The 27,832-nt window shown below is 51.5% G+C and overlaps 11 protein-coding genes across 11 annotated transcripts; 4 read left to right on the top strand and 7 right to left on the bottom strand.

The window, feature by feature from the left end:
• Positions 1 to 238: 238 nt before the first annotated feature.
• Positions 239 to 1,863, top strand: HO133_009956 (uncharacterized protein; the record flags this gene model as incomplete). Its single annotated transcript, XM_037300812.1, has 3 exons — positions 239 to 462; positions 515 to 1,302; positions 1,373 to 1,863. The coding sequence occupies 3 exons, from the start codon at positions 239 to 241 to the stop codon at positions 1,861 to 1,863; spliced, it is 1,503 nt and encodes a 500-aa protein (XP_037153629.1).
• Positions 1,864 to 4,212: 2,349 nt separating this feature from the next.
• On the bottom strand, positions 4,213 to 4,904 carry HO133_009955 (uncharacterized protein; the record flags this gene model as incomplete). The annotated part of the gene is made up of 2 exons (XM_037300811.1): positions 4,213 to 4,584; positions 4,668 to 4,904. 2 exons carry the CDS (start codon positions 4,902 to 4,904, stop codon positions 4,213 to 4,215), a joined length of 609 nt encoding a protein of 202 aa, XP_037153628.1.
• Positions 4,905 to 6,274: 1,370 nt separating this feature from the next.
• On the bottom strand, positions 6,275 to 6,892 carry HO133_009954 (uncharacterized protein; the record flags this gene model as incomplete). The annotated part of the gene is made up of 1 exon (XM_037300810.1): positions 6,275 to 6,892. One exon carries the CDS (start codon positions 6,890 to 6,892, stop codon positions 6,275 to 6,277), a length of 618 nt encoding a protein of 205 aa, XP_037153627.1.
• Positions 6,893 to 7,893: 1,001 nt separating this feature from the next.
• On the bottom strand, positions 7,894 to 8,643 carry HO133_009953 (uncharacterized protein; the record flags this gene model as incomplete). The annotated part of the gene is made up of 1 exon (XM_037300809.1): positions 7,894 to 8,643. One exon carries the CDS (start codon positions 8,641 to 8,643, stop codon positions 7,894 to 7,896), a length of 750 nt encoding a protein of 249 aa, XP_037153626.1.
• Positions 8,644 to 9,682: 1,039 nt separating this feature from the next.
• HO133_009952 (uncharacterized protein) lies at positions 9,683 to 10,522 on the bottom strand (the record flags this gene model as incomplete). Its single annotated transcript, XM_037300808.1, has 3 exons — positions 9,683 to 9,779; positions 9,837 to 9,941; positions 10,011 to 10,522. 3 exons carry the CDS (start codon positions 10,520 to 10,522, stop codon positions 9,683 to 9,685), a joined length of 714 nt encoding a protein of 237 aa, XP_037153625.1.
• Positions 10,523 to 11,298: 776 nt separating this feature from the next.
• HO133_009951 (uncharacterized protein) lies at positions 11,299 to 11,775 on the bottom strand (the record flags this gene model as incomplete). The annotated part of the gene is made up of 3 exons (XM_037300807.1): positions 11,299 to 11,547; positions 11,615 to 11,661; positions 11,712 to 11,775. The coding sequence occupies 3 exons, from the start codon at positions 11,773 to 11,775 to the stop codon at positions 11,299 to 11,301; spliced, it is 360 nt and encodes a 119-aa protein (XP_037153624.1).
• A 1,083-nt stretch (positions 11,776 to 12,858) lies between these two features.
• Positions 12,859 to 15,260, top strand: HO133_009950 (uncharacterized protein; the record flags this gene model as incomplete). Its single annotated transcript, XM_037300806.1, has 2 exons — positions 12,859 to 14,868; positions 14,925 to 15,260. The coding sequence occupies 2 exons, from the start codon at positions 12,859 to 12,861 to the stop codon at positions 15,258 to 15,260; spliced, it is 2,346 nt and encodes a 781-aa protein (XP_037153623.1).
• A 370-nt stretch (positions 15,261 to 15,630) lies between these two features.
• Positions 15,631 to 16,438, bottom strand: HO133_009949 (uncharacterized protein; the record flags this gene model as incomplete). The annotated part of the gene is made up of 6 exons (XM_037300805.1): positions 15,631 to 15,639; positions 15,694 to 15,747; positions 15,939 to 16,032; positions 16,143 to 16,196; positions 16,302 to 16,378; positions 16,436 to 16,438. 6 exons carry the CDS (start codon positions 16,436 to 16,438, stop codon positions 15,631 to 15,633), a joined length of 291 nt encoding a protein of 96 aa, XP_037153622.1.
• Positions 16,439 to 17,558: 1,120 nt separating this feature from the next.
• Positions 17,559 to 18,283, top strand: HO133_009948 (uncharacterized protein; the record flags this gene model as incomplete). Its single annotated transcript, XM_037300804.1, has 2 exons — positions 17,559 to 17,768; positions 17,894 to 18,283. The coding sequence occupies 2 exons, from the start codon at positions 17,559 to 17,561 to the stop codon at positions 18,281 to 18,283; spliced, it is 600 nt and encodes a 199-aa protein (XP_037153621.1).
• A 3,724-nt stretch (positions 18,284 to 22,007) lies between these two features.
• On the top strand, positions 22,008 to 22,783 carry HO133_009947 (uncharacterized protein; the record flags this gene model as incomplete). Its single annotated transcript, XM_037300803.1, has 2 exons — positions 22,008 to 22,017; positions 22,197 to 22,783. The coding sequence occupies 2 exons, from the start codon at positions 22,008 to 22,010 to the stop codon at positions 22,781 to 22,783; spliced, it is 597 nt and encodes a 198-aa protein (XP_037153620.1).
• Positions 22,784 to 26,525: 3,742 nt separating this feature from the next.
• Positions 26,526 to 27,316, bottom strand: HO133_009946 (uncharacterized protein; the record flags this gene model as incomplete). The annotated part of the gene is made up of 2 exons (XM_037300802.1): positions 26,526 to 26,642; positions 26,684 to 27,316. 2 exons carry the CDS (start codon positions 27,314 to 27,316, stop codon positions 26,526 to 26,528), a joined length of 750 nt encoding a protein of 249 aa, XP_037153619.1.
• Positions 27,317 to 27,832: the final 516 nt, after the last annotated feature.

Genomic DNA, 27,832 nt, shown 5'->3' with positions numbered 1-27,832 from the left:
AGTTGCATTTGCTGTATACATCGCAGACACTTTTCCTACATTTTCATTTCTCCTTTACCCTTAAGCTTGTCTGCAACATCTTCTAGATCATGACACTCATTGATTTACCCAGTCTTTGCACCTTTTGTAATCTTCTGTTTGCAACACACACAACACAGATGGTTCCGACATGAAAAAGCTGATTAACATGCAATTGCATCCGTGTTGAGGTGCTGGCAAATTCGACGGGTCCATCAAGATGGAAAGCTACGCAACTGAAGCACCTGAGATCGCGTCGGATCCTGCAAAGTTTGAAAAGGATTCTGGATTTAGATCCTTGGAAGCGGAAAGCGCGACTCAAGACCGAGTCGATAGACATGTCGTCGACTTTGACGGCCCCGATGATCCAGAGAACCCTCTCAATTGGTCAAATACGCGCAAATGGTGCCTTGTGGGCCTGATATCCGCAATGACCCTGGTCACGTAGGCGCCATCATTGCCATCCGTCATATTGTCCCCAACTCACCAAAGTCAGGAACCTTGCAACTCTCATGTGCGCACCCGCGGCCCCACTAATATTGCGGGAATTCTCTTCCAACAATCAACTCTATCAGACACTCCTCGTGTCCATCTGGGAGCTCGGCGAAGCATTCGGACCCCTGTTCATCGCGCCCTTATCTGAAATCTATGGCAGAGCACCGGTATACAATGCCGTCAACATCCTTTTCTGCATCTTCTCAATCGCTGGGGCCGTCAGTACTAACATGCACATGTTTATTGCATTTCGATTTCTGAACGGCATCACCGTGGGGGCCATCGTTCTCAACCCCTGCATTGTTGGAGACCTTTTCGTGACCGAGAGACGAGGCAATGCCATGGCTATTGAGGGTATAGCTCCACTGATCGGGCCAGTCCTGGGCCCTGTAATCGGAGGCTACGTATCCCAAGCGATCGGTTGGCGCTGGTTGTTCTGGTTGGCAGCTATATTCGCCGGCGTCACCGAGATCGGGTTCCTCGCCTTCTTCCGTGAGACCTACAAGGTGCGGATTTTGGAGAGGAAAGCTGCTCGACTGAGGAAAGTAACAGGTGACGATTCTTACAGATCCGTCCACCACGTTACGCACACAATTATGGGCTTTTTGACCGTCTCCGTCATGCGGCCGGCGCGGATGCTTTTTCTATCCCCAGTCATCTTCCTCTTAGGGCTCTACGTCGCCCTTGTCTATGCCTACACGTACGTGCTGTTGACCACAATGACCGAAGTCTTCGAGCAGAGATACGGCTTCTCGACCGGCTCGGCCAGTCTCACCTTCCTAGGATTAGGTACATCCATCCATCCATCCATCCTCTTCCCCTCCAACTCCCCCAACCCCCCGGCTGACGGACCCCACAGGCATCGGCCTCACCGCAGGCCTGCTCCTCTGCCAAGCGACCCTCGACCGCTACGTCTCCCGCGCGCAAACCCGCGGCGCCATGACGCCCGAACAGCGCCTACCCCCCATGATCGCCGGCGGCCTCGTCATCCCCGCCGCCCTGCTCTGGTACGGCTGGACGGTGCAGGCCCGCGCCCCCTGGACCGCCCCCGTCGTCGCGACGGCCACGCTCGGCTTCGGCGTCGCCGCCACCGTCCTCCCGGCCTTCAGCTACCTCGTCGACGCCTTCGGCCTCCACTCCGCCTCCGCCGTCGCCGCCACCATCTGCCTCCGCTGCGTCGCCGGCGCCGCTTTCCCCTTGGTCGCCCCAAGCCTGTACGACCGGCTCGGCGTCGGCTGGGGCACGTCGGTGCTGGCGGTAGTCGCGCTCGTTTTCCTCCCCGTGCCGCTTTTGCTGATGAGGTTCGGGGAGCGCGTAAGGTTGCGGTCGAGGCTTTTGGTCACGTATTGAGGGAGATTCGGTGAGGGGTTGGGTGGGTGCGTGGGGTTGCGGCTTTTGTATGATGATTGTCATCGTTCACCGCTGTGGTTTCTGTGCTGTTTTGCTCAGCTGTTGTGGTTTGTGGAAGTTATGTATGTGTATGGGTTGGGATTATCCATTGTAGAGTCCGGGGAGAGTGTATCCACCCGATCCTGTGCGGGACGAGCGAAATGCGGTCGATGCATTCGTTTCCATTTCCATTTATTCTTTCCTTCAACATGCATCCATTCATTCCTTCCTTCAACATGCACAGATTCATTCTTTCATTCACTATGTAAGATATATCCTCCAAATATAAAAATGGTCACCACATATCCCCATCCCATCCTTTCCGTCCCTTTCCGTTCCTTTCCTTTCCTTTCCTTTCCTTTCCTTTCCTTTCCATCCCATTCCTTTCCTTTCATTAAGAGCGTGTAAAGCTGAATCAAATCCTCAGCCCAATCACAACAACTTCCTCCATCCTCCTCGCACCTTCCATCCTTCACCCAAAAACACCAACCCAAACCCCTCAAACCTCTCCCTCCAACCCCCTCTCTCCCTCCAAACATCTCTCTCCCTCCCTCCCTCCATCCCTCCCTCCCTCCACCCCCCTCCCCCTCCCCCCCCCCTTCCCTCCCCTCCCTCCCCCCCCCCCTCCCTCCCTCCCTCCCTCCCCCCCCCCCCCTCCCCCTTCCCCGCCCGGCACGGCACCACACTCACGTGATACTGTCCGCCGGCGGCGCCGGGACCGCGTACCCGTCCCTCGCCACGGGCGCGTGGGCGCCGTAATCGAACTGCGCACGAGGGGTTTTTTCAGCTGTGGACGTGGCTGTGGACGCGGTTGTGGACGCGGGCTGTGTTGCTTGTATTGAGAGGGGGAAGGGAGGGGGGGGGGGGGGAGAGGGGAGGGGAGGGGAGAGGGGGAGAGGGGAGGGAGAGGGGAGGAGGAGGGGGAGGGGAAGGGGGATAGGAGGAGGGGATGGGAGAGGGGAAGGGGAAGGGGAAGGGGAGGGGGGGGAATGCTTACTTCTGCGATGGCGTGGGCGTGGGCGTCTGTGTGAGGGGGGGGTGTTAGTTGGATTGGGTTACTCGATGGATGGATATGGAGATGTGGAGATGTGGAGCGTAAAGAGGGGGTGGGGTTACGCACCGGGGGCGGGTGTGGGGGCGGCGAGGGCGGTGGTCATGGCGAGGAGGGCGTAGAGGAGATGGGTTATTGGGTGGGGATGCATGGTGGGGAGGTTGTGGATGCTGATGGGTGGTGATGGGTGGATTGTGGGGGGATTGTGGGGATTGTGTATGGGTGTATGTATGTATGTATGGGTGTTTGTGTGTATGGGTGTTTGTACGGTGGACGATTCAACGAACAAGCTGAGTCCAGACCAGGCGCTGTGGAGGACGGGTTGTTTTATATGACTTATTTTGTCGTCGGAAGAAAAGGCGGGGATGGCAGCACGATTACATATGCAAAAACAGGATCGATGGTCTGTCTTTCTCGATCGATCGGGCGCGTGTGCTGGGCGTTGGACCTGATTCGCTGGTACACATACATACGTACGTGCATGCCTAGGCCGGACTCGACATTCCGCTACCGCCTCGCTCGCCTTATCTGGTTGCGTCATCGCGCCTGTTGAGTACGGTATGTACCGAGGGTGAGGTCGGTCAGTAGAGTACATATCTACGTAGCAGCGGTAAAATGTGGGCGGGCGCTACAGTATTGGATCGATGCTACCAGTTATCGCACCGGCGGCTTAGCGTGCGTGGCTTGCAGGCGGGCGATCTATCGAAATCGGCGGATCTGTTTTAGGCTGGCAGGGGGGGGGGGGCGTTCGGGGTTGAGGTCTGGTTTTGGAAAAGGCTGGATCGGGGGGTGGATGGATGGGGCTTCGTTGCCGGGGATTGGCGGGTGGATGGGGAGATTGGTGGTGTAGGTAGATGGGAGGGGGTGGTGAGAGGAGGAGTTGGTGGTATGTATGGCTGGGGGGGTTATGGGAGGAGAGGTTGGTGTAGAGGGTGCTTTGGTGGTGCTGTGGGAGTAGGTAGATGCGTTTGGGTTTTTCGTCAATGATGATGTGATCAGGTCTTGTTTTATCGTGTTGGATACGTCACGGAATAGCGACAGCAGTCGTATGCGGATTCACCATCACCGTGCCGTTGCTAGTCAATTGCAACAGGTGTTGCTGCTCTGCTTCTTTACTCAAGAGTGCATCGTCCTAAGATGTAACTTTCTCGATGGAACGTCTTTGAGAAAGAAGTTGTTGCAAGAACTCTACTCAAGTCGACAACTCTCTCGTCCTGAAAAAAACAGGCCAGCCCTTAGACTCCACCTTTGCCATCTTCTCAGGTAAAAGCACTTGCATTCTCCCCCTTCTCAAACTCCCCAAAGATAGCCTGGATGTGTTCATTATACGGTGACCCTTCGGGACAGTACCGGTACCTAAACAGCGTATCGATATGCTGACCAGAATTTATATCGCGCCAGCACGCCGTGCGCTCATTGGCCCAATCCTCGAGCGCTTCCCAGCTTCGGCATTGCCGCGGTTGGTCGAAACCGACGGCGCCGGGGTGGTCGTAACTGGTGTAGAGAGGGGTGTCGTCGGCGGCGCAGAGGATGTCTTGGCGCAGCGAGTTGAGGCAATGGAGGGAGTGGGAGACCGGGGAGGTGAGGGGGACGCCATCACGGAGCTGCAGCATCGTTCGTCGAATGCGCTTCTGCAGATAGGGAAGATTAGGACTGATCGGGAGATTTGGTAACCATGAAATTGATCAAGGCTAGGGGCTGAGGGTGTACTGACCACGCAGTGGAGATCGTGGAACCCGTTCAGGAAGTAGATGCCTTTGGTGTCGTCCCATGGAAAGTTCTGCGATCGCGGTAGACCCTTCGACGCTGCATAATCGTGGTCGAGGGCTACAGTGCCGTGATAGTATTCAATCGCATCCCATGCTGCGTTGCTGATCGTCTCGTTCTCGTCAAAATAAACACCCCCGCGCTCGAAAGTGGTTGGAACATCACGGGAAAGCCCAGCTGACATCTATGTTAGTGAATCTCTCTCGTTGGTATAAATATACCGTGATCAATACCGAAATAACTCCTGCCACTGTTGCTCAGGTGTGTAAAATCAGGAATTTGCAGATTCCGAGTACCAAAAAAGACGTTCAAACATAGAGAACCGATCAATGTGAGGATGAGCGGTACGACGTATCGGGGCCGACCTTGCAAGGTACGGCGATGAAGAGGAAAGGTTGGTTCATCCTCAAGAAGCTCATCATCACTCAATAGATGGTAATCTTCGGAGCTCGTCTTCATGGCCAGATTGAAACAAAATAAACCTGTATATGACCTATTCTTGCGATATCAAGGACAGTTTAGAAATTACGAGACTGTAAGACAGAATGCTGACCCTACAACGGAGCGGGTGCCAGCAGTGTAGGACAGGCAATGAAAGGTACAAGCGAAAGACAAGCTACAATCCTTATCTTCCATCCCCGCTTCACACAACCTGATTCGTTGGGATTCTTGATGATGGGTGGTCTGAATCGTGCAGTAGGACGTCAAGCACTTACGCTACCGTGGCACTTGCCAATGCACAACGGACCATATCTGTCCATCGTCAACCGGCTTCCCGTTAGTGAGATCAGCGATGGCCTACCGTAGATTTGCGCGTGTGAATTCTATTCGGCTCCGTGGAGATACCGATGGATCATCTTGACGTTTGGACTCAAGTCCATGCGCTTTGACGTGTCCCTAAGAGGGGATTCTCCGAGACAGGTGGCGCGTGCTCAAAGAGCAATCACACTGCATCTGGTTGGGTGGACCAATGACTGCGGTGGTTGCTGCCGGCACGCAAGAAGTAGAAATCAGCTAAAGTTCACTGCCTGCCAGTCGCAGCTTGCAAAGTCACACTTTGATGTCGTTGCGTGCAATGCTACTTGTGTATGATGGTACATATGATGTTCGTCGGAGAATGATGCGCGAAGTTTAGGCCTGACGTCGGCTCTGACATCGGCTTCACAAACTCTTTTCGATTAGGCTTTCGAACGCCGACCATTCCTTAAGGTACCTTAAGCTTAAAGCCTCTCCTGGCCGCTTGAACCACGCTAAAAGTCGCAAGCTAAAAGAGAACGGCATCACTTTCTTCTCCCGCACGAATGACACTCAAGGGCCAAGGCGCCCAATGATCCGGTGTGATTTCCATGATCACGCTTCGTCATTCTTACTCAGTCTTACAGACTAATCTTATTGGCTGCTCAAATCAATATGGGTTCGGACCATTGGACCCCCTGAATATTGGAATTGATGACGGCCTGTTGTTTTTCTATGGAGTTTGCGTGCTACTTGTAGTACATGCCAAGCACAATAGGGCTCAGGTGCCGAATTCCAACATTGAACCCTGCCCTAACCCTACCCCACAAGTTCATTGACCTTGAAGCTCGGATGCACCGGCAAAACCTTCCCCCCGTTCGACAGCTCCTGCACCCATTTGATCCCGCAGCTCCACCAACAGTGCCGGTCCGGCGCCATCCACTCCTGCTCCAGATCCTCCCGATCGAGCGTCCCCAAAACCACATCGAAGATCTCGGGAAATCCCTCACCCATGCCGTGGCCGATGAAATAGGTCAGGTTGGTGCCACAGCGCCCGCAAAACGTCCGCGTGATGGCCGACGACGACTGGTAGAATTTCAGGTGGTAGGAGTCCTCGTTCGGGCCGGGCTTGAAGAGTTCGACGGCCGGGATCCATGGGGACGAGTCGGGGGGGACGGCTGCTTCGTGGTCGGTGGGGGAGACGGGCTGCAGCTGACACGACATCATGCTCGTGGGCACGCAGATCCAGGTCGGCAGGATGGAGCCCGTGGCTCGACGGCAGTCGTTGCAGTGGTCGGTGGCGACCATGGGGAAGGGGACTTGGCCGTCGGAGAAGGGGTTCAGGGGACGTTCGGGGCGGGCGGGCACTTGGACTTTGTAACGGATGGCGCGACAGTTGCAGCCGCCGTGGAGGACCAGAGGGTGATCTGGCAGCATTGTTGAGGGAGGTGGTTGTCGAGAGTCTTTATGGTAGAGGAGGTGGGTTTATTGGGATCGAATGACTCGAGATTCGAGGCATTAGCTGCCTTAATCTTAGCGAGTTGGCCAAAAATACGTGGGTCTGGAAATTTGGTGCACACACCGTATTTACCTATATTCGTAGGGTAGAAAATCCCCATCGTCCCCTACACCACATGTATCATTGATTTACATACATAACTGTCTCCATACGATAGCAACTCTCAAATCACAATATAAACCTCGCCAAACACTTACAGAAAGCCAGAAGCAATCCATTGTAAAGTGAAGCAAGGCCTACCCGCACGAGTACCTGGTGCTAGGCCACAAGCCGCGACCCAGGAAGCCATCTCAACGGCCGAGTCATCAAAAAACGACCACGAGACCGCGAACAGGAACGCGAGGTGGAGATTCAATTGCACTTCTCCCGCATCCGAGCACCATTCGGTCTTCATCGCATGGTTAGCGATCGAGAGGAATTGCACTCAAAAGCTGTGCTTCGGCGGAGGTTTCTCGACGAGGATGAGAGCTAGAGTAGGTATAATAGATAAGGCCCCCTTCATGAGGCACTTTGCGTAGACCCGTGTTCGGCCAGAGACGTTGGCATTCGGGGCTTTTGGTGGTGATAGATAGACACTTCATCTCGTGCGCACGGACCGGGTCTGTTTGCATGTCGAATCGTCGCTTGACTGGACTCGGCCGGATCGTTTGCTTGTAGGTCCTAATAAGGAGGGTTTTTTCTCGGGTTGAATGGTTTATGAATACTTGTAATACTACAACATTGTGGTGGCCGAGAGCTTGGCAGAGTAACCGCTTATAATGGACAGCGTGAGTTGTGCGAACTCAGCAACCTGGCTTCGATACAGACATCTCTCCTCTTCCTCCGAGACCTGATCCTCCAATGGCATAATAAGATGAGTGTCTCGCTATGTACGACCGTCGAGGCCGATCTACATTTCTAAAACAACATCTCATACCCCTCACATCTCATAAGGACCTCTCATCCTCAACCATTCCTCCAACCCCGACTGGTCGAACTTCTGCCGACGCCACCACACCCAATACGACCGAAAACTCTCCCTGTTCGCCATACCCCGAAACCGCATCCCCCTCTCCCTCGCGCACTCCTCCGCCTCCCCCGTCGCACTCCTCCCCGATCTCCTCACCCTGCCCTCTCCCGTTCCCCTCCCAACCTCCGTCTTCGAAAACCGTGCCACGACCAAGTTGCAGAACGCGCCGAGACAGACCAGATGCTGCACCAGCAGGTCTTTGCCGTCCAGGCGCGCGACCAGCTTGTCGCCTTTCAGCGAGGGCGGCGCGCCGAACCGTGAGGATTCGGGCCGTCCGTTCCGGCAGAGCGGGCGGGCGAGCGGGTTCTCGATCTCGCTCTCGCGGCTGGGCTTGAGCTCGTCCCCGCGGGCGCCGGTCCAGGGGTGTTGGCGCATCCAGAGCGGGAGGCCGACCAGGGTGGGTATGTCGAGGGGCTCGTCGTTGAGGTGGAATTGGGTCTCGAAGGAGGAGATGGTGGTGGTTTGGTAGACGCGGCGGCCTTCGGAGGGGTAGGCTTCGCTGTCGCAGCGGATTATGACGGCTTTGGTCTCTTTCGGGTATGCGTATTGGGTGGGCATCCAGTATTTGGATCCTTGCAGCATCGGTCCGGTGGCGGATACGGGTTTGTTGTCTTTGGTCGACTGGCCGGCCGATCCTTCGTCGGTGTGGCCGAAAACCATGTTGGTGCTGTTGAAGGGTGTCGGAAAGGGCGGGAGTTGAAAGTGGTGTTGACGGTGCAGAAGGAGTGCGGGAGGGGCGTCTTTGAGATGGTAGCACAAGATATGTCCCAAATGGCGATTGAGAGCCTAGGCTCGGAGATGACTTTGAGGCTCTGATTGGGACTTTCAATTCAGGATCGGATGCTGAGTTGATATATATGGTAATTGTATGGTTAGAGCCCCGCTGGCTCTGAGAGCTGGTGGTTCAGGATGGATGATACCAATTTGAGATATGCTATGGATCATTGATTCTGGTTGCTAGAATGCTCCTCGTGAGTTGCGGTGGTATCTAGATCGAGCTCCATGAGCAGAAAGACGCGTTCACCTCCACGCTCACCCTGGTCAATAAGTCGAGGCGATGGCGCATTGCGGTGAGAATGGGCTTCAGCGGAAAAGCGTACGAATTCGAACCTCTGACTACGATAAAAAAGATCCACGGAAACAGATAGCAAAGCCTCACCCAACAATCTCAATCGCTATGTCTGAGAGGATACTTGACTGATCGATCTCCATGTCCGACAGTCAACCATGGTCGTCGGGCAAAGCCTCACCCAACAATCTCAATCGCTATGTCTGAGAGGATACTTGACTGATCGATCTCCATGTCCGACAGTCAACCATGGTCGTCGGGCTACAGAAAGCCGGGGGTTTGCTTTCGTCCGCGTCTAAAGTCATATGGCGGTTCTCTATCTGATCCAAACTTACCGCATCGGATATCTTCTTCAAGGATACGAATGAGGAAAGATAGGCAGGACGGAGAAGGATTTGATGGCATTCATGCTGGGTGAAATCTGTGGATGACATGCCCTTTTGTCGCAGACTCCTTATGCTCGTATGGAGTAAGATTTTTCAATTTAGCAGGTACCGAGGTGGAAACAGGAATAAGAACGGCAAACGAAGGAGCCACTCTGTTGGAAAATCAGCTTCAACTTAGAGTCGCATTGATTAGCGTTGGTCTGGGGTTCATGAATGTCTGCGGAATCCTTGGTTGAGTAGGTGTCTACTTATTTGGGGGCTCCTGAGTGCCCGAAGTGTGTTGATCTCTAGCAAAATAATCCCATTGACCTTGCGGCGGCTTCTCTTCGATATCCTCCCATCTATGTTGGATGTCAGCAATCATCTACGATTGAAATGCCATGAGACGGGATACGTACACCTTGGACTCGGCCATGGTGTCCACCAGCTTCAGCTCTCCCTCTGCCACCTGTATAACCTCCTCAATCAGTCCTCCTCCGATCTGGTTTTCCGCTTCGCTTATCCTGTGGACGAGCACATCAGCACATTACGAAAGGCAGATCATATCCAAGAAGTCGAGATGTCTGACGTACTGTGACGCCTCCAGTGGCGGCTCGGGCTCCCAGTTGACAACCTTCGAATAGTCTTGTCGGCGTCCCTTTCTCAACAACGCGACCTCCGCTGCCTTCTCCTCACTAGTCCGTGTGCCCTCCAATGATGTCCATTCTTGATCCTCAGATCCCTTGTCTTCCACCGTCACAAAGTGTTGACCACCAGCGGATTTGTAATTATAATTTGCCCCAGGCTGGAAGGCTTCAGGAAATTTCTCGATCTTTTCAGCGGCTTTCTTTGCCCATTCATCGTAGCCTTCTGGTTTGATGGACTCGATGATCTGCATGCGGTGTCTCGTCAACGCTTCTACGGATTGACGGTAGACCGAGTGGTCTGGGAAAGCCTTGAGCTTGTCGAGGGTAGCGCCATAGAGGTAGAGGAGGGTGGATCGTGGAGCCGGGTGGGTGAAGAGACCTGTAAGGCCTGTCGGATTGCCAGCTTCGAGGTAGCGGCCTGACTTGACGGAGGCAAGCAATCGTATTGTATTCCTCATGTTTAGTTTGGTCTTATCATCCCATTCAACCCAAACCACACCCAAGCGCTCAATTGAGTAGACGAAATTGAAACTGAGGTGGTGACGTGAAATCGATAATGTCACCCACCACACCCAAGGCACCGAACGGCGGAAGAAAGTGCCAAGACATACGAAATGTACCCCGATCTCACCCTTTATCAGGCCTAGGGTGACCGCCGCTTTACACTCGTGCGAGCCTGGCAAAAATGATAAAGATTACAACAAAACATTAATTGAAATAAACACCCATTTCTTAATAGATCAGCGACTTTACCTTCGATGGGTAGTCTGTCCAGTGATTTGCGAAACCTTGTTGATGTCCCATTAGTTGGGAGAGTATCGTTGCTTGTCACAATTGTTTGCATTTTTTGGATCCCTTTCAATTGGACTAAATTGTTGTCCGAAGACAGCGAAGAGAATCAAGAACCGTGCCAAATTTCTCGTAAAGTTGTATTCTTGATCTTTAGCTACATGTCATCTCGCGGTAGAGTCATTCTCGAACACCATGGATTGAAAGCACCGCAGGGCTATTTTGTGATACTGCCATCTTTGTCGCATCTAAGCTACACGCCTTACTCTTCCCCCAGGCCTTTGACATTGGCTGGTCGTTGGCCGCATGGTAAGTGAAGTAAGTGAAGTCACGGCCAACAAAATGTGATTCTCTGACCAAAGTCATAGCATTCTCGGATCTCATATACACGCATCCGTCTCAATTCGCCGAAGAACGGTGAATTGAGTCATGAACTGGCCGTGTATCACTGCTGTCCAAGATTGGTCACCTCCCGATCCAGCTGTTCAACCCATTTTAGCCCGTGCTTGAGACCTAACAGGATCTTCCTATATTTCTCCGACTGGGCGTTTTCAGGTCCGGAAGGAGCCGCCAACCCGTTCAAAGGCTCACCAGATGCCAGAATTTCGGCAGCGTAGAATGTTCGAGGTTTCTCAAGAACTTGTCTAGGGAGGTCTTCGAGATCGTATGTCTCCGGAGGTGTGCCGAGGAAGTCCTGTAACTTTTTCGAAGTCGGTCGCATGCGAGGTTTGCTGAGCCTTTTCTGCGAAGAGATGAGCTACCCTTTGTCCTGATAGATCCAGTCCATGATCTGGCCTTTTTTTCTCGCCTATGAAGGTTAGTAAAAGTGCTCAAGGTCACTAGCTGCGTGCGTCTTACCAACTTCTTGGTCATTGTAGCCGAGAGTGGCTTTCAGCGTAGCTGCAGCATGACCACCACCCATTTTTGTTAGATGACTCTCCGTTCCGTCGTCGTCTATTCTTGAAGACCGATACCTTAGCAGCGCCTGATAACAATCTTCGATTGTGCAAGATCTTTGTTGGCATGACTCTTCTGCTTTCAGCTGTGAACCTCGATGTGAGGTAGTGTTGCGCGAAAATATTGCTGTCCTCCGATGCCTGATTCCCCGAGTGGGGGGCGCCTTCTCTCCTGAAAAGGCCTTAACCTTATATCGAACTGCGTTTTGGCTGACCGCCATATCTACCAGCAGGGCTTGTGCATCAGTCGCCACAGAGGTTTTGAAAGGGATAATATGCGTAGCAAAGCTTGAAAAGGGAGCATTAAGATGTGTTGTAGGACAACGAGGAGTCGTGTGTTATATCGTCGAGCATTAAAGACTTTCGGCATGAGATCTCCAGAAAGATCGAGCTGCCAGGAAGTCCTATCGCCTAGCGGAGTTGTGGGGGATGTGTTGTAAAAGGAGGAAAGCAAGATGCAGGAAAGAGGTTTTTTCATGTTCTGACAATCAAATACTTATTAGATACAAACAGACCAGCCTTCGTCTTCATACTCAAGATTAGCTGATTTCTGCGTTTAGGCCCTTTCTGCACCTATTCAAGCATTCTTACTGCATACGGTAAATCTGTACACAAAAAGTACCATCCTCCCCTACCCGACAACAAAGACTTTAGTACATGCGTGAGAGTGAGGAGTGAGAGTGTACGCGTAGGGGTGCTGTAGCACGTTGATCAAAGAAGGAGTATCTAGGCCTCTTACGCGTGCCAAGACGCGGCGGGACAGGGGTCCACAACTCTCGCATATCTTTGACCCCGACCTGTCTCCTGTCCAGCACACGAACTAATCTCCTCACACATCTACAATTGCGACTATCCTTGAGCATCGGTATTCAAGTTCTGATGAACAGTTGGATGCCCCCCGCATGAGAGAGGAAGTCGCTCTTTCAGTAGCGCTGCGATACCGTTTCTTCCTAGCATCAGACACTCATCAGATTCTCACTGCAGCAGGTTCCCGATACCACCTCTACAACCTGTTCGCGACCTACCGCTCCTAAAAGCCTCCCCTCATCATGCGCTCATTCATATCGAGGGCCTTGATTACTCTCGTCTTGCTATCTCCAGTGTTTGCCAAACCTGCTGTGATCGACGCCCAACATCAACTCAATACAGTGGAAGATGCATTATCAGAGACAAAGGCACAGTCGGAAGACTCGAAGGCACTGGCAGAAGATCCAACAACCAAAATTTTAGATCTGCCACAAGCAGAGGTAAATCTGCCAAAAGAGAAGATAGAAGAGGCAAAGCTAGTTGAAGATGGGCCAAAAGCAGGAGCTACCAACAGTGAAGCACTATCGGGTACAGCGACAAAGTTCAACGACATGGAAGTGCCGCCAATGAAGGAGCTGACAGGGGAGGGATATGATGAAGACATTAAGAACGGCTACTGGTTTGTGAAGCACTACTCGCCCTACTGCCACCATTGCAAAGCCATAGCACCAACGTGGCAAACGCTTTACGAGTTTTACTATACCTCCAAACCGGTCCCTGCCGGCAAGAAACCTTCGGAGTCTGATTCACTGAATACCTTTACCCGCTACTACGACTTTCACTTTGGATCATTGGATTGTGTAGCTTACGGCGACGCCTGCACGAAGCATAAAGTCGGTGCTTTCCCAACATTCTCTCTCTACAAAGACGGCAAGTTCGTCAAGAAGTTCGAGGGCACAAAAGATATGGCCGGCCTCAGTGCGTTCATTGAGGACACCTTGGAATCCACACGCCCGGGTTCGAGACCGAAAGATGGCATGAAGCTCCCAGAGCCTGAAGCAACGTCCGTCGATACCGCCGCTCCAGCTGAGAAGCCTGCAGAGAAGGACAAGGACCCGGCAGCAGGAAAGGCAGCCGCGGAGAAATATAAGGATAAGGTAGTGGAGGACTCACCCCTACCGGCTGCGGAGACAGGGATCGTTAAAGCTATGAGCAAGATTCCAGGGGTTCCAAAAAAGCCCAAGAAGCCATCAGCTGCCCCAAACCCTCTTGGCAACTCTGTCTCTTTGACGCAAGAAAGCTTCCAAAAACTGGTCACAAACACGCAGGATCCTTGGTTCGTTAAATTCTACGTGCCGTGGTGTCATCACTGCCAAGACCTCGCACCAACCTGGCAGCAAATGGCCAAGGAACTTCAAGGAAAGCTCAATGTTGGAGAAGTCAACTGTGATGTCGAAGTTCGTCTTTGCAAAGACGTCCATGTCAGAGCTTACCCAACGGTTCACTTCTTCAAGGGCGGTGAAAGAGTCGAGTATGATGGGCTTCGAGGTCTTGGAGATCTCGTGAGCTACGCAAAGAAAGCCTTGGATGTTGGTGGCGGAGTCACGGACGTGGATGCAGATGCTTTCAAGAAGATGGAAGAGACCGAGGAGGTCATTTTCTTGTACTTTTTCGACCACGCTACGACAGTCGAGGATTTCGAAGCCTTGGAGCGATTGACCTTGAGTTTGATTGGGCACGCAAAGCTTGTCAAGACGGACAACAAAGAGCTTGCCGATCGATTCAAGATTTCGACGTGGCCGCGGTTGCTGGTATCAAGAGACGGAAGGCCTAGTTATTACAACGTGCTGGCACCGAAAGACATGCGAGACTTTCGACAAGTGCTCGGCTGGATGCAATCGGTGTGGCTGCCTATCGTGCCCGAGCTTACCGCATCGAATTCTCGAGAGATTATGCGTGGCAAGTATGTCGTTCTCGGTATATTATCTCGTGAGCGGGCAGATGAGTTCGTGCTCGATAAGCGCGAAATCAAGAATGCGGCGCTGGACTGGATGGAGAAGCAGACACATGCTTTCCAACTAGAGCGCCAAGAGCTTCGGGATGCGAAGCAATTACGTCTTGAGGAGGCTGAAGACCGAAACGACCAACGAGCGTTACGGTCAGCTAAAAGCATCCATATCGATATCAGAGAAGACGACAAGAAGCAAGTCGGCTTTGCGTGGGTGGATGGTGTTTTCTGGGAACGGTGGATAAGGACGACTTATGGTATCAATGTCAACGATGGGGAGAGGGTGATCATCAACGACGAGGATGTGAGCCACAATCCTGACCTTACCTCAATACTTTGGTGCTAACAACCTTGTCTCAGAACCGACGATATTGGGACACAACCATATCCGGCGCGCCTATCATGCCCTCTCGTACCTCCATCCTCGAAACCCTCCCCAAAGTTGTCGCCAGCCCTCCCAAAATATCCGCCAAATCTTCTACAGGTGTCATTCAACGCATTTTCTTCGGCCTGCGTGGAGCTGCGACGGGCCATCCGTGGGTATCGCTGGGGATGTTGATTGGTATTGTCATTGGCACTTTGATATGGGGAAGGGGAAGGATGAAGAGCGGGAAGAAGAGGAATTCAGGGGGTTTCTTCCAGCTCGATGGAAAGGAGGGATTTTTGAATGGCGGTGGGTATGGGAAGGCTGACTGAGTATGAAATAGACCCAAAGAAAGCATTGTTGTGCAGGGCTGAGGGCATTGCCTAGGCCTGTCATTTGTAATCTAAGGTATGCTTGTCATATATTTGGGTGTGGCGTTCAGGATTGGAAGAGGTAGGACTTTTCGACATTAGAGCAATATCAATTTCAATTGACCATCTCCAATGTCTGCGCTGTTGGTTTTGTGATTATCAGCCCTTCTCGTTAGAGCACTCGAGGTCATATGTCGAATAATTGCACGTATGGTCTCAAGTAATGATGGCGCAACAAGCACAGTCTATGACTTTATGTACACCCCCCAGGACTTCGCTTTCCGCCCGTAGCGTTCATACCATCCATGTATCGCTTCCAGCAGAAACGACCTCAGAACGGCTGTAGCCGGGAACATTAGCCCCATGTCCGGTCAGCGCCGAGGGGAGGACTCACATTATCACTGGGCGGTATCTCCCTCACAAAGTAGTCTCCGATAACCGGGAATTTCTGCTCAGCCAAACACGTCAGCGCTGCCGTCCACCCTCTCCTCGTGCTCTCCTTCATTGCCGGCTCCCTGGCCCTCTCATCGTTCCCCACAACTCCCCACTCCTTCCTCCATCTAATCCCCTATGCCGTCGACTTTCCCCCCTCCTTCACCTTTCTCGAAGCAGGACTGAACGCGAGGACCAGAGACCCACCTGCAGTATATCCTTCCTGACCTTCGGCACCTCGGCGAAGAACTGCAGCGCGAATATCGCGCCCACGACGCCGAAGCTGCCCGCGGTGATGCCACTGTTCCCTTTCATCAGCAGGTCCGTTCCCGACCATTCAATGGCCCGCTCGCGGGGAGGCGAGGCGCAGGGGATGAGGAGAGGGGAATTGGAAGGTCGGCCCGCGCGTACAATTTCAAGGCTCGCCCTGGCCCTATGCCCCGGAGGTTGGGTTGGGTTTTGTAGCTGCGTCATTGTGTCATTAGCATGTCGGTTTTGACTATTGGTACTACAAGGTTTGACCGTTGTGGACGGTGGTATAGAGGGCGTGGGGGTAGAGGGAAGGCGTACTTGGGCCCATAAGGCGATTTGTAGGTGCCGTAGGCGGGCTTTGAGGTTGCGAAAGGGATGCCGTGGTGGCCTTGGACCTGGGGGGGGGAAGGTCAGTGGATTCTGGGGAGGATGGGAAGGCGGGGTGTAGGTACCATGATGACGGTTTCGTGTGTGATGAGGGGTTGAGGGTTGATGATGAAGGAGGTGATGGGGAATTGGATGGATGGTGATGCGATGGCACAAAGAAGGAAGTTCTTGGCGTCTTTTAAAATAAATAAAAAAAAAAAAAAAAAACAAAAAAAAAAAAAACAAAAACAAAAAAAAAATAAAAACAACAAAAAAAAAAAATATAAAAAATACTCAAACCTAACAACTAAAAAAAACTCTTAATAAAAACAATACTCTTTTAAGCCAAAACTAAAATAACTACTTATTATATATTTAAAACAAAAACTTAAAAAAAACAATAAAAAACCTCATAATTTTCAAAAGCGTTAACAAAACGAACACAAACACTCAACCATTTAATGCTTATTACGGATAGGATCTTGGGGAAAGGATGAAGGAGGAGCTCACCGAGACTTCTCCCGGAGCTACAGATCCGTTGCTTGAACATCTGGTTGGACAAAGGACCGCGCAATCTTTCGACCACAGTATCCATAGCTACTATCGAGCGGTGATCAAGGTCAATGTACCCTTTCACCTCTACCTCGGCTTCCCATGCCCTGCAACAACCAAGTGGGTACATTATACTCATCAGTACAAATGTGCCAGTATGCGTCTACGATCTTGCTGCCAATTGTAGATTTGATTTTTGTCGAAGGAGACCAATATATCATGCAAGAGTGGCGACAATACTTTCTTGAATTTAAAGGCATTATCCAGCAACTGTTCATACATGTCATTCACTATGTACTCAAAAATCGAGGAACAGTATCGAAGGATATACTCTTTTATTTTTGTGGTTCTTGGGTCCTACAACCACACATACTAGAAGGTGCAGTAATCACAGTAAGCGACTCGCACAAGCCAAGCCGGTCGCATCTCAAATTCAGAGCATTACAAACATTTGAACCCTAACACCTCTGATCCTCTGCCTCAACCCAGGGATTGGTCTCCCTCTCGAGACGCCCTCTCAAGTTGCCGGGCAGGGAAGGAAAGTGTTGTCAGACGATCCAGCGTCTTATTCAAAACCAGATTTCTTTTCAACAGGCGGCGGAGAATATCGCCTCGATCTACGAAGAATGCATCAGAGAGGGTATGGGGGACGCGAGGATGTGGGACCTGTGGAATATCGTCTGTGACGCTATTGATCACTTAGGTGATCCTACGAGCAATCTGGAACAGCTGGTGCAGATGATGATCTGCATCTCGAAGCTTCCGGATGTGGTTGATGTGAATGGCGAAGTGGTCAAGCCGTCGATGAATTCAAAGGTTTTCTGGCGAGAGCTACCGGGTTTCGCATTTTACTTCCGCGAAGTCGCTGTGAGTAAGTCAAGAGAAGGGGAAAAGAATCCTATCGTTCCGTTCCTTTCTCTGCCCTCCGAGGTGTATACTTGTTTTCCTTATTTCCCTTTTCTCTTCTTTTTTTTTCTTCCAAACTGAGCCAGACACCCACAGACGTCCCGCCAACATCCCAGCTCCTCCGCGGCAACCCCATCACCTGGGGCGAGCAAGTCCAAAAACACACCCACGCCAACACGTTCAAAGCCCTCTACCTCCACGCCCTCGACTCGAACCTCCAAACCCCCCACCGGCATTTCGCAGCCATGCACAACCACGCGCAATGGACCCTCTGCGAAGCCCTCGAAGTCCCCACCGATCACGTCGAGCAGGTGCGCCGGACGGAAATGTACGTCCCCGCTGCCAGTCAGTGGATTCTGAAGGCGGGCGCCACCGTGTCGAGGTTCTGCGCGCAGAGGGCGAACAATGACGGCGAGAGGGTCGTGCAGAGGTGGATCGGGGGCGATAATAGCGGGGGAGTGGATGTGGGGCGGTGAGGAGGGGTTCGGTGTCGAGAGGTGGGCGTTTTGGAAGAAGAGGTTCGGAGAGATTGGCGGGTTGGAGGGGGCGGAGGGGGTGGTCAGGAGGCTCGCGGCGGAGGCGGAGGAGGAGATGGGCAGGATCGGGGTGGAGAGGGCGGGGTGAGGAAGCGAGCGGGTTTTCCATTGTCTTCATCGTCGTCCTCGCGCGAAGGAAGTGGGCAATTCCGAACCCATCAGAAGGGGCATTGTCTCCCTTGAGCCGCACCATGTGAGGCATTTTTACCTTTTCGCTCTCATTGGTGTCCGAAAAGTTGCCCGCGTGCGTACGCAAAAGCACGGCGAAGGATTGATGAAACTGCCACTTTCCGTCTGTAACCCAATCATGTCATTCATTCGTGCCCAAGTAACCTAAATAACAAATCGCCACCAGTGAAACTTCTTCCTACAAGGTCCCACCGAGCTCACCGTCCTCTTTCCCTCGACCGTGACAAACGCTTTTCTCAACATCACGCATCCATCTCTCTGGATCAGACTCCGCCCCACATGCCTCAGGGCTCCACGACACAGGGCGGTAGCAGCAGCGGTGTCGTAAACACCGCCCTGGGCTTCGTCGCTGGCAACCACTCCCGCCTGCGGCGACCGAGTGGGCGCCGTGGGCTTTCTCACATCAATGCATACGATCGCCTTCCGAAGGTACCTTGGCGGAGGCTTGGGGTCACTGCTAGCGCTGTTCCGGACTTTGCGGAATACCGACTGTGTCGAAGCAGAAGATGCGCTGATATCGGTGTTTTCACACCCGATCGTTACACATGCCGACTTTTCTCGTAGTCGACCTCGAACAGGCACCGATTTCAAGCCTCGTCCCTGTGTCACAGAACTGCGAGCGATGCAACTACGGATTTCCCTCTTGACACACACAAACTAATTCGACAGAGATGCATAATCGTCCCGTTATTTCACCGGAATATCTTATGTAGCGCACAGTATTACCTAGAAACAAATTGTGTCGCCGATCGAATCGCCGGAGACGGGGTTCCCGGGGACAAGATGGTCTCCGTTGGTACTAGTACAAGCAGGCCGGATCAATGCAAACAACCCATCTGTATCGTAGGTCATCCGCCGCTCCACCAGGCTCCAATCGACAGGGTTCCGGTCGGGGGGACCGCGAGAAAAACCTGATACGCGGGACTCGTCCGCCGAGGATTTGATTGTCGACTTTTGGATCGCACACAGCGTGGGTCTTGGCACGGGAGTCGCCGATCAAGTCTAACTCGTCTGTGCCACGGGGGCTTCAAGATGGAGTAAATGAACATTGTCTGAGGAGAAATGCTGCGTAGATGCCGATAGCGTTGGGATATAGCTGGTGGGCTGGGAGGGTCGTTGTGGTTTGGAGCCGCCGGAGATGGGGTGCTGCGAGCATGGTGGTTTGGTTTCGGGGGTGGTTGTGGGCGGGGGATGGGTGCTGGTTTTGGGTTTGGTACATCTTTAGGGAAGAGAGTGGAAGCGACGGGGTTGATGCTGGATGCGCAAAATGGCGGAGTGGGCGTTTTGGTCCGAGTCCGGATTGTGCTCATAGGGGTTGGCGTGGACGATTGGGTGTGGTTGTTGCTCTTGTGCGTCGGTCTTTCGAAGATAGTCGGGACTGCACTTGTGGAAGTTGCGTGCCTGCGCTTCCGTTGGCGTCGATGTATGTCACATAGCTCCGGTGATGGTTACGCTCCTGCTGCATCATTCGTACTCGGCTTCGTTGATTCGGGCGGCGTCCGGCCCGAGTTGAAGAATGTTTGGCTGGAAGGAACGTCGTAGCATGTTCCGGTTGGCAAGGGTCGACTGATAAAGCGGGAAAGCTCAGGCCATTTTGCTGGTTTTGAAGAGGCGGGTTTTCGACGAGCAGAGGGAACAAGGGCAGCAGGGCCGTTGGAAACATTTGGACAAGCGATCTTTGCATGATTCGAGGAGGACTTTGGACTTGTGGGCAGTGGGAGAGGTCTGGGGATGGAGGTGCTGAGGAGTTGAGGAAGTTGTGAAGGAGACAGCTCGATAGACGTCGAGGTCTTCAGAACTGGAACTGGAACTGTAGTGGTGAGGCATGATTTGTGCTTTTGGAGAAAAGTGGGTTTCTGCTCTTACGAATCTGGTGATGGGCATTGTGTAGAGAGGCCGTCCAGGGTCTTGTATCAAGTCATTGAGCGCTATGCGGACCTGAAGTCTGTGGCTTACGGAGCATATGATATTTTTAATGGAACTTGCAGAAGTGTCCATCGCGATAGAGCATTTCGAAGCTTGGGCGACAAAGAAAGGAAAGGTGATGTATTGGACGAAAGAACGTGGGGGTGAAGTATCAAGGGTGATCTGTGTTGTGGCTTACTTGAACGTTGCGTAGAAGCAGGAAACTTGTAGACGGACATTAGAAAGCAGAGAGCGGATTGGGCAGACGTCGAGTCCGCCTCACTGTACCTTTACAGAAGAGGAGAGGGTAGAAGATTGTTTTCGAGCCAAGAGGTATGTCTATTAATAGATATGAGACTACTCAAAACACTCCTGAAGGAAAAGGGCAAGACTTGGCATCGCCAGGTCATGTGGGAAAGTTGAGAAAATAAAGCTGACTGACTTGGGTGCAGCAGTAAAAGATGGAATGGAGCAATGGACTTGCATCAAGTGGACTGCTTGTGGACTGAAAAAGGGGGGCTGTGTCTGCATGGCATATGCATGGAGTATGGAATTATTCTGGAAAAATAAACTCAACGAATCAGAAGGGCTCGAAGCGCTTTCAATCTCTCGCTTGTGCAAGTCTAAGAGACTTGGCGCATACTACACGTGGTTCGGGAGTACCTTCTCTTTTTGAACCATATACCCAACGAGGCACCCTTTTACCTTGAAAAGGGCCATGCATGTCGTCAGTCTGCATTGAGCTGATATACACATGATTGGGTTGGGTGCGCTCCGAAGCGCTGCATACCGGACAATGGAAGTACTGGAAGACGTTGATCGCGTATTGCGGAAGGGCCTCTTCTCCTTGCATATGTACTAGTAGAAGCCAGATTCGTCACTTCAGCTTCTGCTATTGATAGCATGAAGCCTGACCCAAAGCGCACAATCCGACTGTTGCACGAGCGCCATCAACCCTTTCCTTCCCCAAAGCCCCTGCATGGATGCAACTGTCTATCTTTTGGCTGGATGGAGACTGACCTATTAGGTGCTAGAACCTTCACTCTGCCAGTATAGTGCACTCAGATACATCTTCGACTCCTCGCTCACTCGAGGATATCTGGGAGAGTGCTGAATGTCCACCGCCTGGCAAATATTTGCCTCCCCTCTGACCGGAACAAGGTAGCTCCAGAGTCGATAGGTGGATGGTTGCAGGAAGGAGCAGGAGGTCCTGGCACTAGGTACATTAGATAGCTAGAATAGAAAGTCGCTCATTTGACCCTGTTCGTCGCTTGGTAGCCGACCAACTCTCCATTGCAGACAATGCCGTCTCATGAAGCTCGACGGGCCAGACGTTTCACGCGACATTCGTACATGTAAGGTAGAGAAGAAGAGGAAAAGAAAAGTGTTGCTGGTTGCAACGTCATTTCCGGCAAATGCCATCTTCCAAATCTTCCGGTGCGAGTCGGAGGTGGTTCCGGCATTTGCCGACGGTCAAAAAGCGACGAAATTCAAAAGCCAGTAGCAAAAGCAAACAAGAAGGACCGAATGAATTACCCCACACTTCACCCTCTTAACTCTTCTCACAATCATGTACAACAGTATGTCTGCCGAGTCTTTGAAGACGCGATCAGTGTAAATTGCTTTTGATTCCTGCTTCTACGATATCAAACAGCCCGGTCCCGGAGATCTGACGCCGGTCATTCAAATGCCTCATTGCTAGAAATCCTCCGTGCGGAGACCCTTTTCTCGCATCTGAACACCAAGCTGACTTGAATAGATCCTCTACTATCCCCAATCACACCCCAACAGCCTCCTCCCAATACCCAACACCCAACACCCAAGCCATCACCACCACCACCTCCACCAACAACAATGCCGACCAACCGCCCCTTCTTCTTCAACTTCCTCGCCGCCTTCCGCGCCCAATCCGCCATCTCGAAATCCTCCTCGAACCCCTCCTCCTCCCCCACCACCTCCACCTCCACCCCCACAGCCTCATCCACCTACGCCCCCCCGACCCTCTCCCGCGCCATCGCGACCAAATCCCCTTCCCCCGGCGCCACGACCGCCGCCGTCCAGGCCGCCAACCCCTCCTTCTCCCACGCCCGTCCGGCCTCGACCTCCCCGTCCGCCTCCATGTCCCCGCCGCCCAGGAGCCCGCAGGCCATGTCCCCGCCGGGCGGCGGCTTCCGCCGCGCGAGGAGGGGCAGCGATACCAGCAGCGAGGGCGGCTTCAGGGATTTGGGCGAGAAGTGGTATGTGGGTGGGAAGACGGCGGGTGGGGAGGAGAGGTATCTGAGGCTGGGGGCGGTGAGGAAGGAGAGGAGTGGGGATCGCTTGAGCTTGGATCGGTTGAGTTTGTAGTTTGGGAGGGAGGGAGGGAACGTATTAGTACATATGGGGTTTTACTTGGTTTTTATGGAAAAGATGGACTGCGGAAGGTCTTTTTTTCCCGGTTTAGTACAGGGTTGGCATAGCGGATCGCTATTCTATTCTGTATATGAATGTTACAGCTTCTGGGTTCGCAATGGCAACGTTCCACTTCTTGCGGGGAACACGGACGGTGGTTGTGGATGCGGTCCCTAAACCCGAACATTTTACTCTCGGTGACACGCTTTACCCCAAGACGAAATGCCGCACATCGAGAAAATCCGGCGGAAACGTTTCTTGCTGGGTATCTTGGATGGGAAATGTAATCTTCCATCCTCGTTCCTCGTGCTCGCTGTACCGCACTTCGATCTGCTCTCCTATCCTGTCTGCGATAGCTGGGTCCTTGAGGCTTTTCAGCTTTGGAGAGTGAGTCTTCGTTGTCGTTGTTCAACCCGGGGTTTCAGGAGCAGGATTTGTAGTTTCTACATTCATCTTTTTGTTTTATTCAGAGGCGAAGTGTTTTCCTCAGCTCTGCATTGAGGTTGCCGGTAGGAAGGCTCTCTACCTTATCTCTCAATGGGAACAGCTAGCGGCCTTTCATTGCGTTACATCATGTCAGTCCATAATGACTTGCGGCATCGATTACGATTCACTGTATGAATTCTATGCTTCATTCACAACTTTCGTACTTCATAGTTATCATTCTCGGTGATTGAGACCCGAACCCTTGACTGCTGAATCGTCATTTGCAACGTAGAGATGCCGCTAATTGCTACTTACACGAGGAAGTCAACATATCTCTCAAAAGAGCCTAGCAGATGTTTTGTCTGTCGGGAAGCTAACTAAAGTGCCCCTTATCTCCGATTGAAAACTCATCATCTGACATGGCAGCGCCTTTGGAGCGTGGCAGCTTAGGCGATTCCCCTGACACGCTTTGGAGCGGCCCACAGTCGAACTGGCGGTCGCCAACGAACCGAGAGCGTCGAACTTCTTTCGTTTCGTCACGTCATTGCAAAGATCAGCATAGTTAGCTTCGACTGCATTCTGATATGCTCGTGTCGCCCAACGCCAAAATCGATTTTCGGTATAGATTGGCGGCACTTCTTTAGGTGATGTCTTCTTTCTGCACTTGATCAAGCGTGGTAAAGTCTTGTCTGAGGGAGAGTTGAATCTATCTCAAGTACATCGGAGGAGCTTGTTGGAAAGAAGCTTCAGGCGTAGTAGAAAAACGGTACGCGGAAGGCTCATGGTGGCAGGAACGCACTGTGGTGGGTGCTTCTGTAGTCGAGATCCCCAGCTGAAGGAAGGTTCTCGAATCGAGTGGTAGAAAAGGCTCCACAAGGGGCGCGGTCACTGCAGTGACAGGATGGAAAGCTTCAAGAGAAGTCGAAGGACGTCTTGTGAAGACGGCTTTTGGAGTAGAAAGCAGACAGCTGCTTCGGTACCAGGAAGGAGGGAGGAGTTGTGAAAGGCTTTTGTGGAGAGATCTCGGTGAGATACTCAGATTTCTAGGAGCCAGTGACAGAGATGTCTCCGTTGCAAAAGGCTTCAGAGGAAGCACGGCTGGAAAAGAAAGGATACTCAGGACTGGAACGATCAGTTCAACGCCACATTGAGCCCCTGGCATGGTCACCATGAGAATCATGGAATAAAAAGACCGGTTGTCACTGGGTAGAAGGATTGAAGAATACCTATGGAGAACTCTGATGGAATGAAGAAAGGGATTTGTTAAATCTGAGGAGATTCCTACGAGGGTTCGAAGAACAACGTCTATGCCTCAGGAGAGTAGGCATGTGCTGTTGCTGATACGGTCCACATCCCTGTTATCACTTTATGAGTCAAGACATGTTAAAGTGTTGCGAACTCCTTTTCTCCAGTAGTCGGATCTGCAGATTCTCGAAGCTTTTTCCGCTCATGATAGGGAAAACAATAAGAAACGGACATATTGAGGCCCTTCTTGTGTTGCTTGCTCCTCCTCACGGATCCATCGGCCTCCGCTACTATGCCCGAGAATCCATTGCTTTGGGTACATCGACACTTGAAAATCTTACTCATGTAGATGCTGGCATCCGACGCGGCAGACCATCGAGCTCTCCTCGCCGTGAGGCTAGTGGTATGTTAGCGGAGCTCCGCCTCGCTGCGGATTTTTCTGTTAAATTGTCCGGGGTGAGGCCGTCAAGCTCAATAACAGCGGTGGCTTTGTCGATACTTGCCAATGCGAATTCTAGCCCATTATCGATGCCAGGGGCCTTGTCGCTCTTGCCTTCTGTCTTCTTCATGACAAACAATGGTACCCTCTTGTGCGTTGGGCCGGTTGGAATACATTGCATCAACGTGTCTCTTCCTTCCCTTTTTCCGAACATCTACCAATAAACCGTTCACGAGCGCCTCCCCAGGTAACAAGTTGGTCCTCGATGTCTGTGGGTGTTCGAAGTGAGCCTGTTTCAGTGGAATAGCTTTCGCGGAGGCTCGGTGAAGTTGAATTGATGTGTTAGTTGGTCATTGGATCAATAGAAGTATAGATGACTATGTCTTGGGTTACAAAGACAAGATCTGTAGAGCTTAACGCCATATTGACCAGCCACTTGATTGTTCTTTCATGCAAGATGTAAAAGAAGAAAAGTAATGCTGATCCTTCCTAGAGGTATCATGTGGTCTCTACACCGGGAAGGGACTGTTTGCTTGAAGAGTCGGGTTGCCCCGTGGTCATGATCGTGGTCTTATCAACCATTCATGTCTTTGACACTGACTCTCTTCGCCAGGGAACCGAGAATTGGGTTCAGAACCGCATGGCCTGGGCGACATGATGAAGCATCTCCAAACGGCCTTTGCCAGTTTCGTCAGCGACCCCGGCACCCATGTGTTGCTACCAAATATCAGGTTTCACGGGGTGGTAGGAGTAAGTATGTTCTCCGGGAAAGCAGTTTCACGCATGAAAGAAAGGTGTTTCTTGGTATAGTAGTAGTTGATTGATTCTCTCAAGCTATAAAGGAACGAAATTAAAGTAAATAGCGACACGCCAAGTCACGCTAGGCTAGGAACTGCTAGGAACGTAACAACTTGCCCCCCCTTATAAAAAGCCACGGCGTCCTCGGGCTTTTCCTCAAGGTACTCAAGAAAGGTCTCAAGGTACTCAAGGAAGGCGTTTCTTCAGCTTTTCCTCAAGGTAGCCCAGGAAGAACCTTCCCGTTCGATAGGATCTGAAGTAGTATCGGCAAAGGAATAGTAGACGTAGGGAAAGGCAATAGCGGGCTGGCGACTGAAGTAAAGGTATTTACCGGAGTAAAGGTGATGGTAGGAAAGTAAGGAGTTGGCGATTGGAAAGTATCCCTATATTCTTAATCATTGGGAAACAAAAAAGTTCCCGCAAGCACCCCCCTCCAAAACCAAAAATTGAAATTTCTTGAATATCTTTATAACCACCTTTCTTTATAATCTATAATTTTTTATAATCTTTTCCCATAATACTAAATAACTAATTCTAAGAATTTTAGAAGATTTTAATTTAAATATCGTAAGATATAGTATAAATTAAGAATATACGCTCTATATTAAAAAGTTATGTTAAGGAATCATTATGGTTTGACTCATATATGTGTGTGGTGTAAAAGATGTTGATTATCTATGTGGTCTGCAGGCAGATATGTGCGGTGCCAAGCCTACGCTAGTGGCCCTATGAGTATCCCTGAGGCATCTCATGACAATTGCCCACAAAAAACAGAGAAATGCCATGTCCTCATGGCAAGAAGTATGCATGCATGAATGAGTGAGTTTTCGAAATGCCGGAAAGGAATGGAGACACCAGGCCAATTAGTGGTGTGAATCCCATAAGTTCTCCTGCCGCAGTGAAAGCCTTTCGAATAGTAAAATGGATGTTGAAGCAAGACATCGGACGGTTTCAATTCGTCCAAATATGCATCGTCCGATCTTCCTCCTGAAGAGACCCTTGCCTGCAGAGGTCCAATTGCCATAGCCATAGTGATTTGGCTGTGACCGTCGTAGTAGGTCCTTCTCTTCTATGCTCAACTCAGTGATTGTGTGCCACAATGATGTAGTGGGGATGATAGGCCAAGCTGCAGTGGTGTTCTCCGCTTGCTGAGTGATGGTTTGGTGTGGAATCGTGGAGGGCATATGACGTGGGATCTTGGAGAGCTGAGCCGTGTTCTTGGTGCTGGGGGCCTTGCTGTCGCTTGATTTTTCCGCAGTGCTCTCCGCATTTGCCTGTAGTGGATCCTCCTCTTGCTGAGTATCGGGCTGGTGTGAGATCGTGGAGAGCAGGTCTGTTGTATCGCTGCTGCTGCTGACTGTCTCCGCACTTTTCTCCGCAATATCCTCCTCTTGTGAAGTATCAGACTGAGCGACTGAGGGAGTGGCTTGCTGAGTGACTTGGTGAGCTGGCTGAGTGGCTGGCTGAGTAGGCCTAGATCGAGCTTCCAATGCTTCCAGTCTTGTACTCATGATTCTTATCATTTCCATCATTTGTGTCATTTGTTCCTGAAGCGAGGCGAGTGGGGTAGGGTGAGGCATGATGATATCGATAGGCCTATCGAAAGGATCGATTTGGACGGGGTGTCAAAAGGTACTCGATGACTGCGAGTGTGTTGGAGGTCCGGCTTGGAGCGTCACACTATTAGGTGTTGATGTGGGCTTTGCGTAAACGTGTGGTGTAGACGTGACTCGTAGAGACGTCTACTACATCATAGGATCAAGTGGAACTAGATCTTAAGGTGTTGCTACCAATTGTTAAGGAATCATTATGGTTTGACTCATATATGTGTGTGGTGTAAAAGATGTTGATTATCTATGTGGTCTGCAGGCAGATATGTGCGGTGCCAAGCCTACGCTAGTGGCCCTATGAGTATCCCTGAGGCATCTCATGACAAGTTACCTCGGCTATTCTATAATTGCCAAGACTTATCTAGAAAATCTTAAGAATTTAATAAATTTTTATTTTATTATATAGCAGACAATTAGAATATTCTAAAAATTGAAAATCTTAATCTTTATAATATCTTTTAATAGTTATAAAGTTTTTAGAGAATT

Source organism: Letharia lupina (assembly GCF_014066315.1).
Source record: "Letharia lupina isolate WasteWater1 chromosome Unknown contig_8, whole genome shotgun sequence".
NCBI lineage: Eukaryota > Fungi > Ascomycota > Lecanoromycetes > Lecanorales > Parmeliaceae > Letharia > Letharia lupina.
This window is presented reverse-complemented; position numbering and strand designations above follow the sequence as displayed.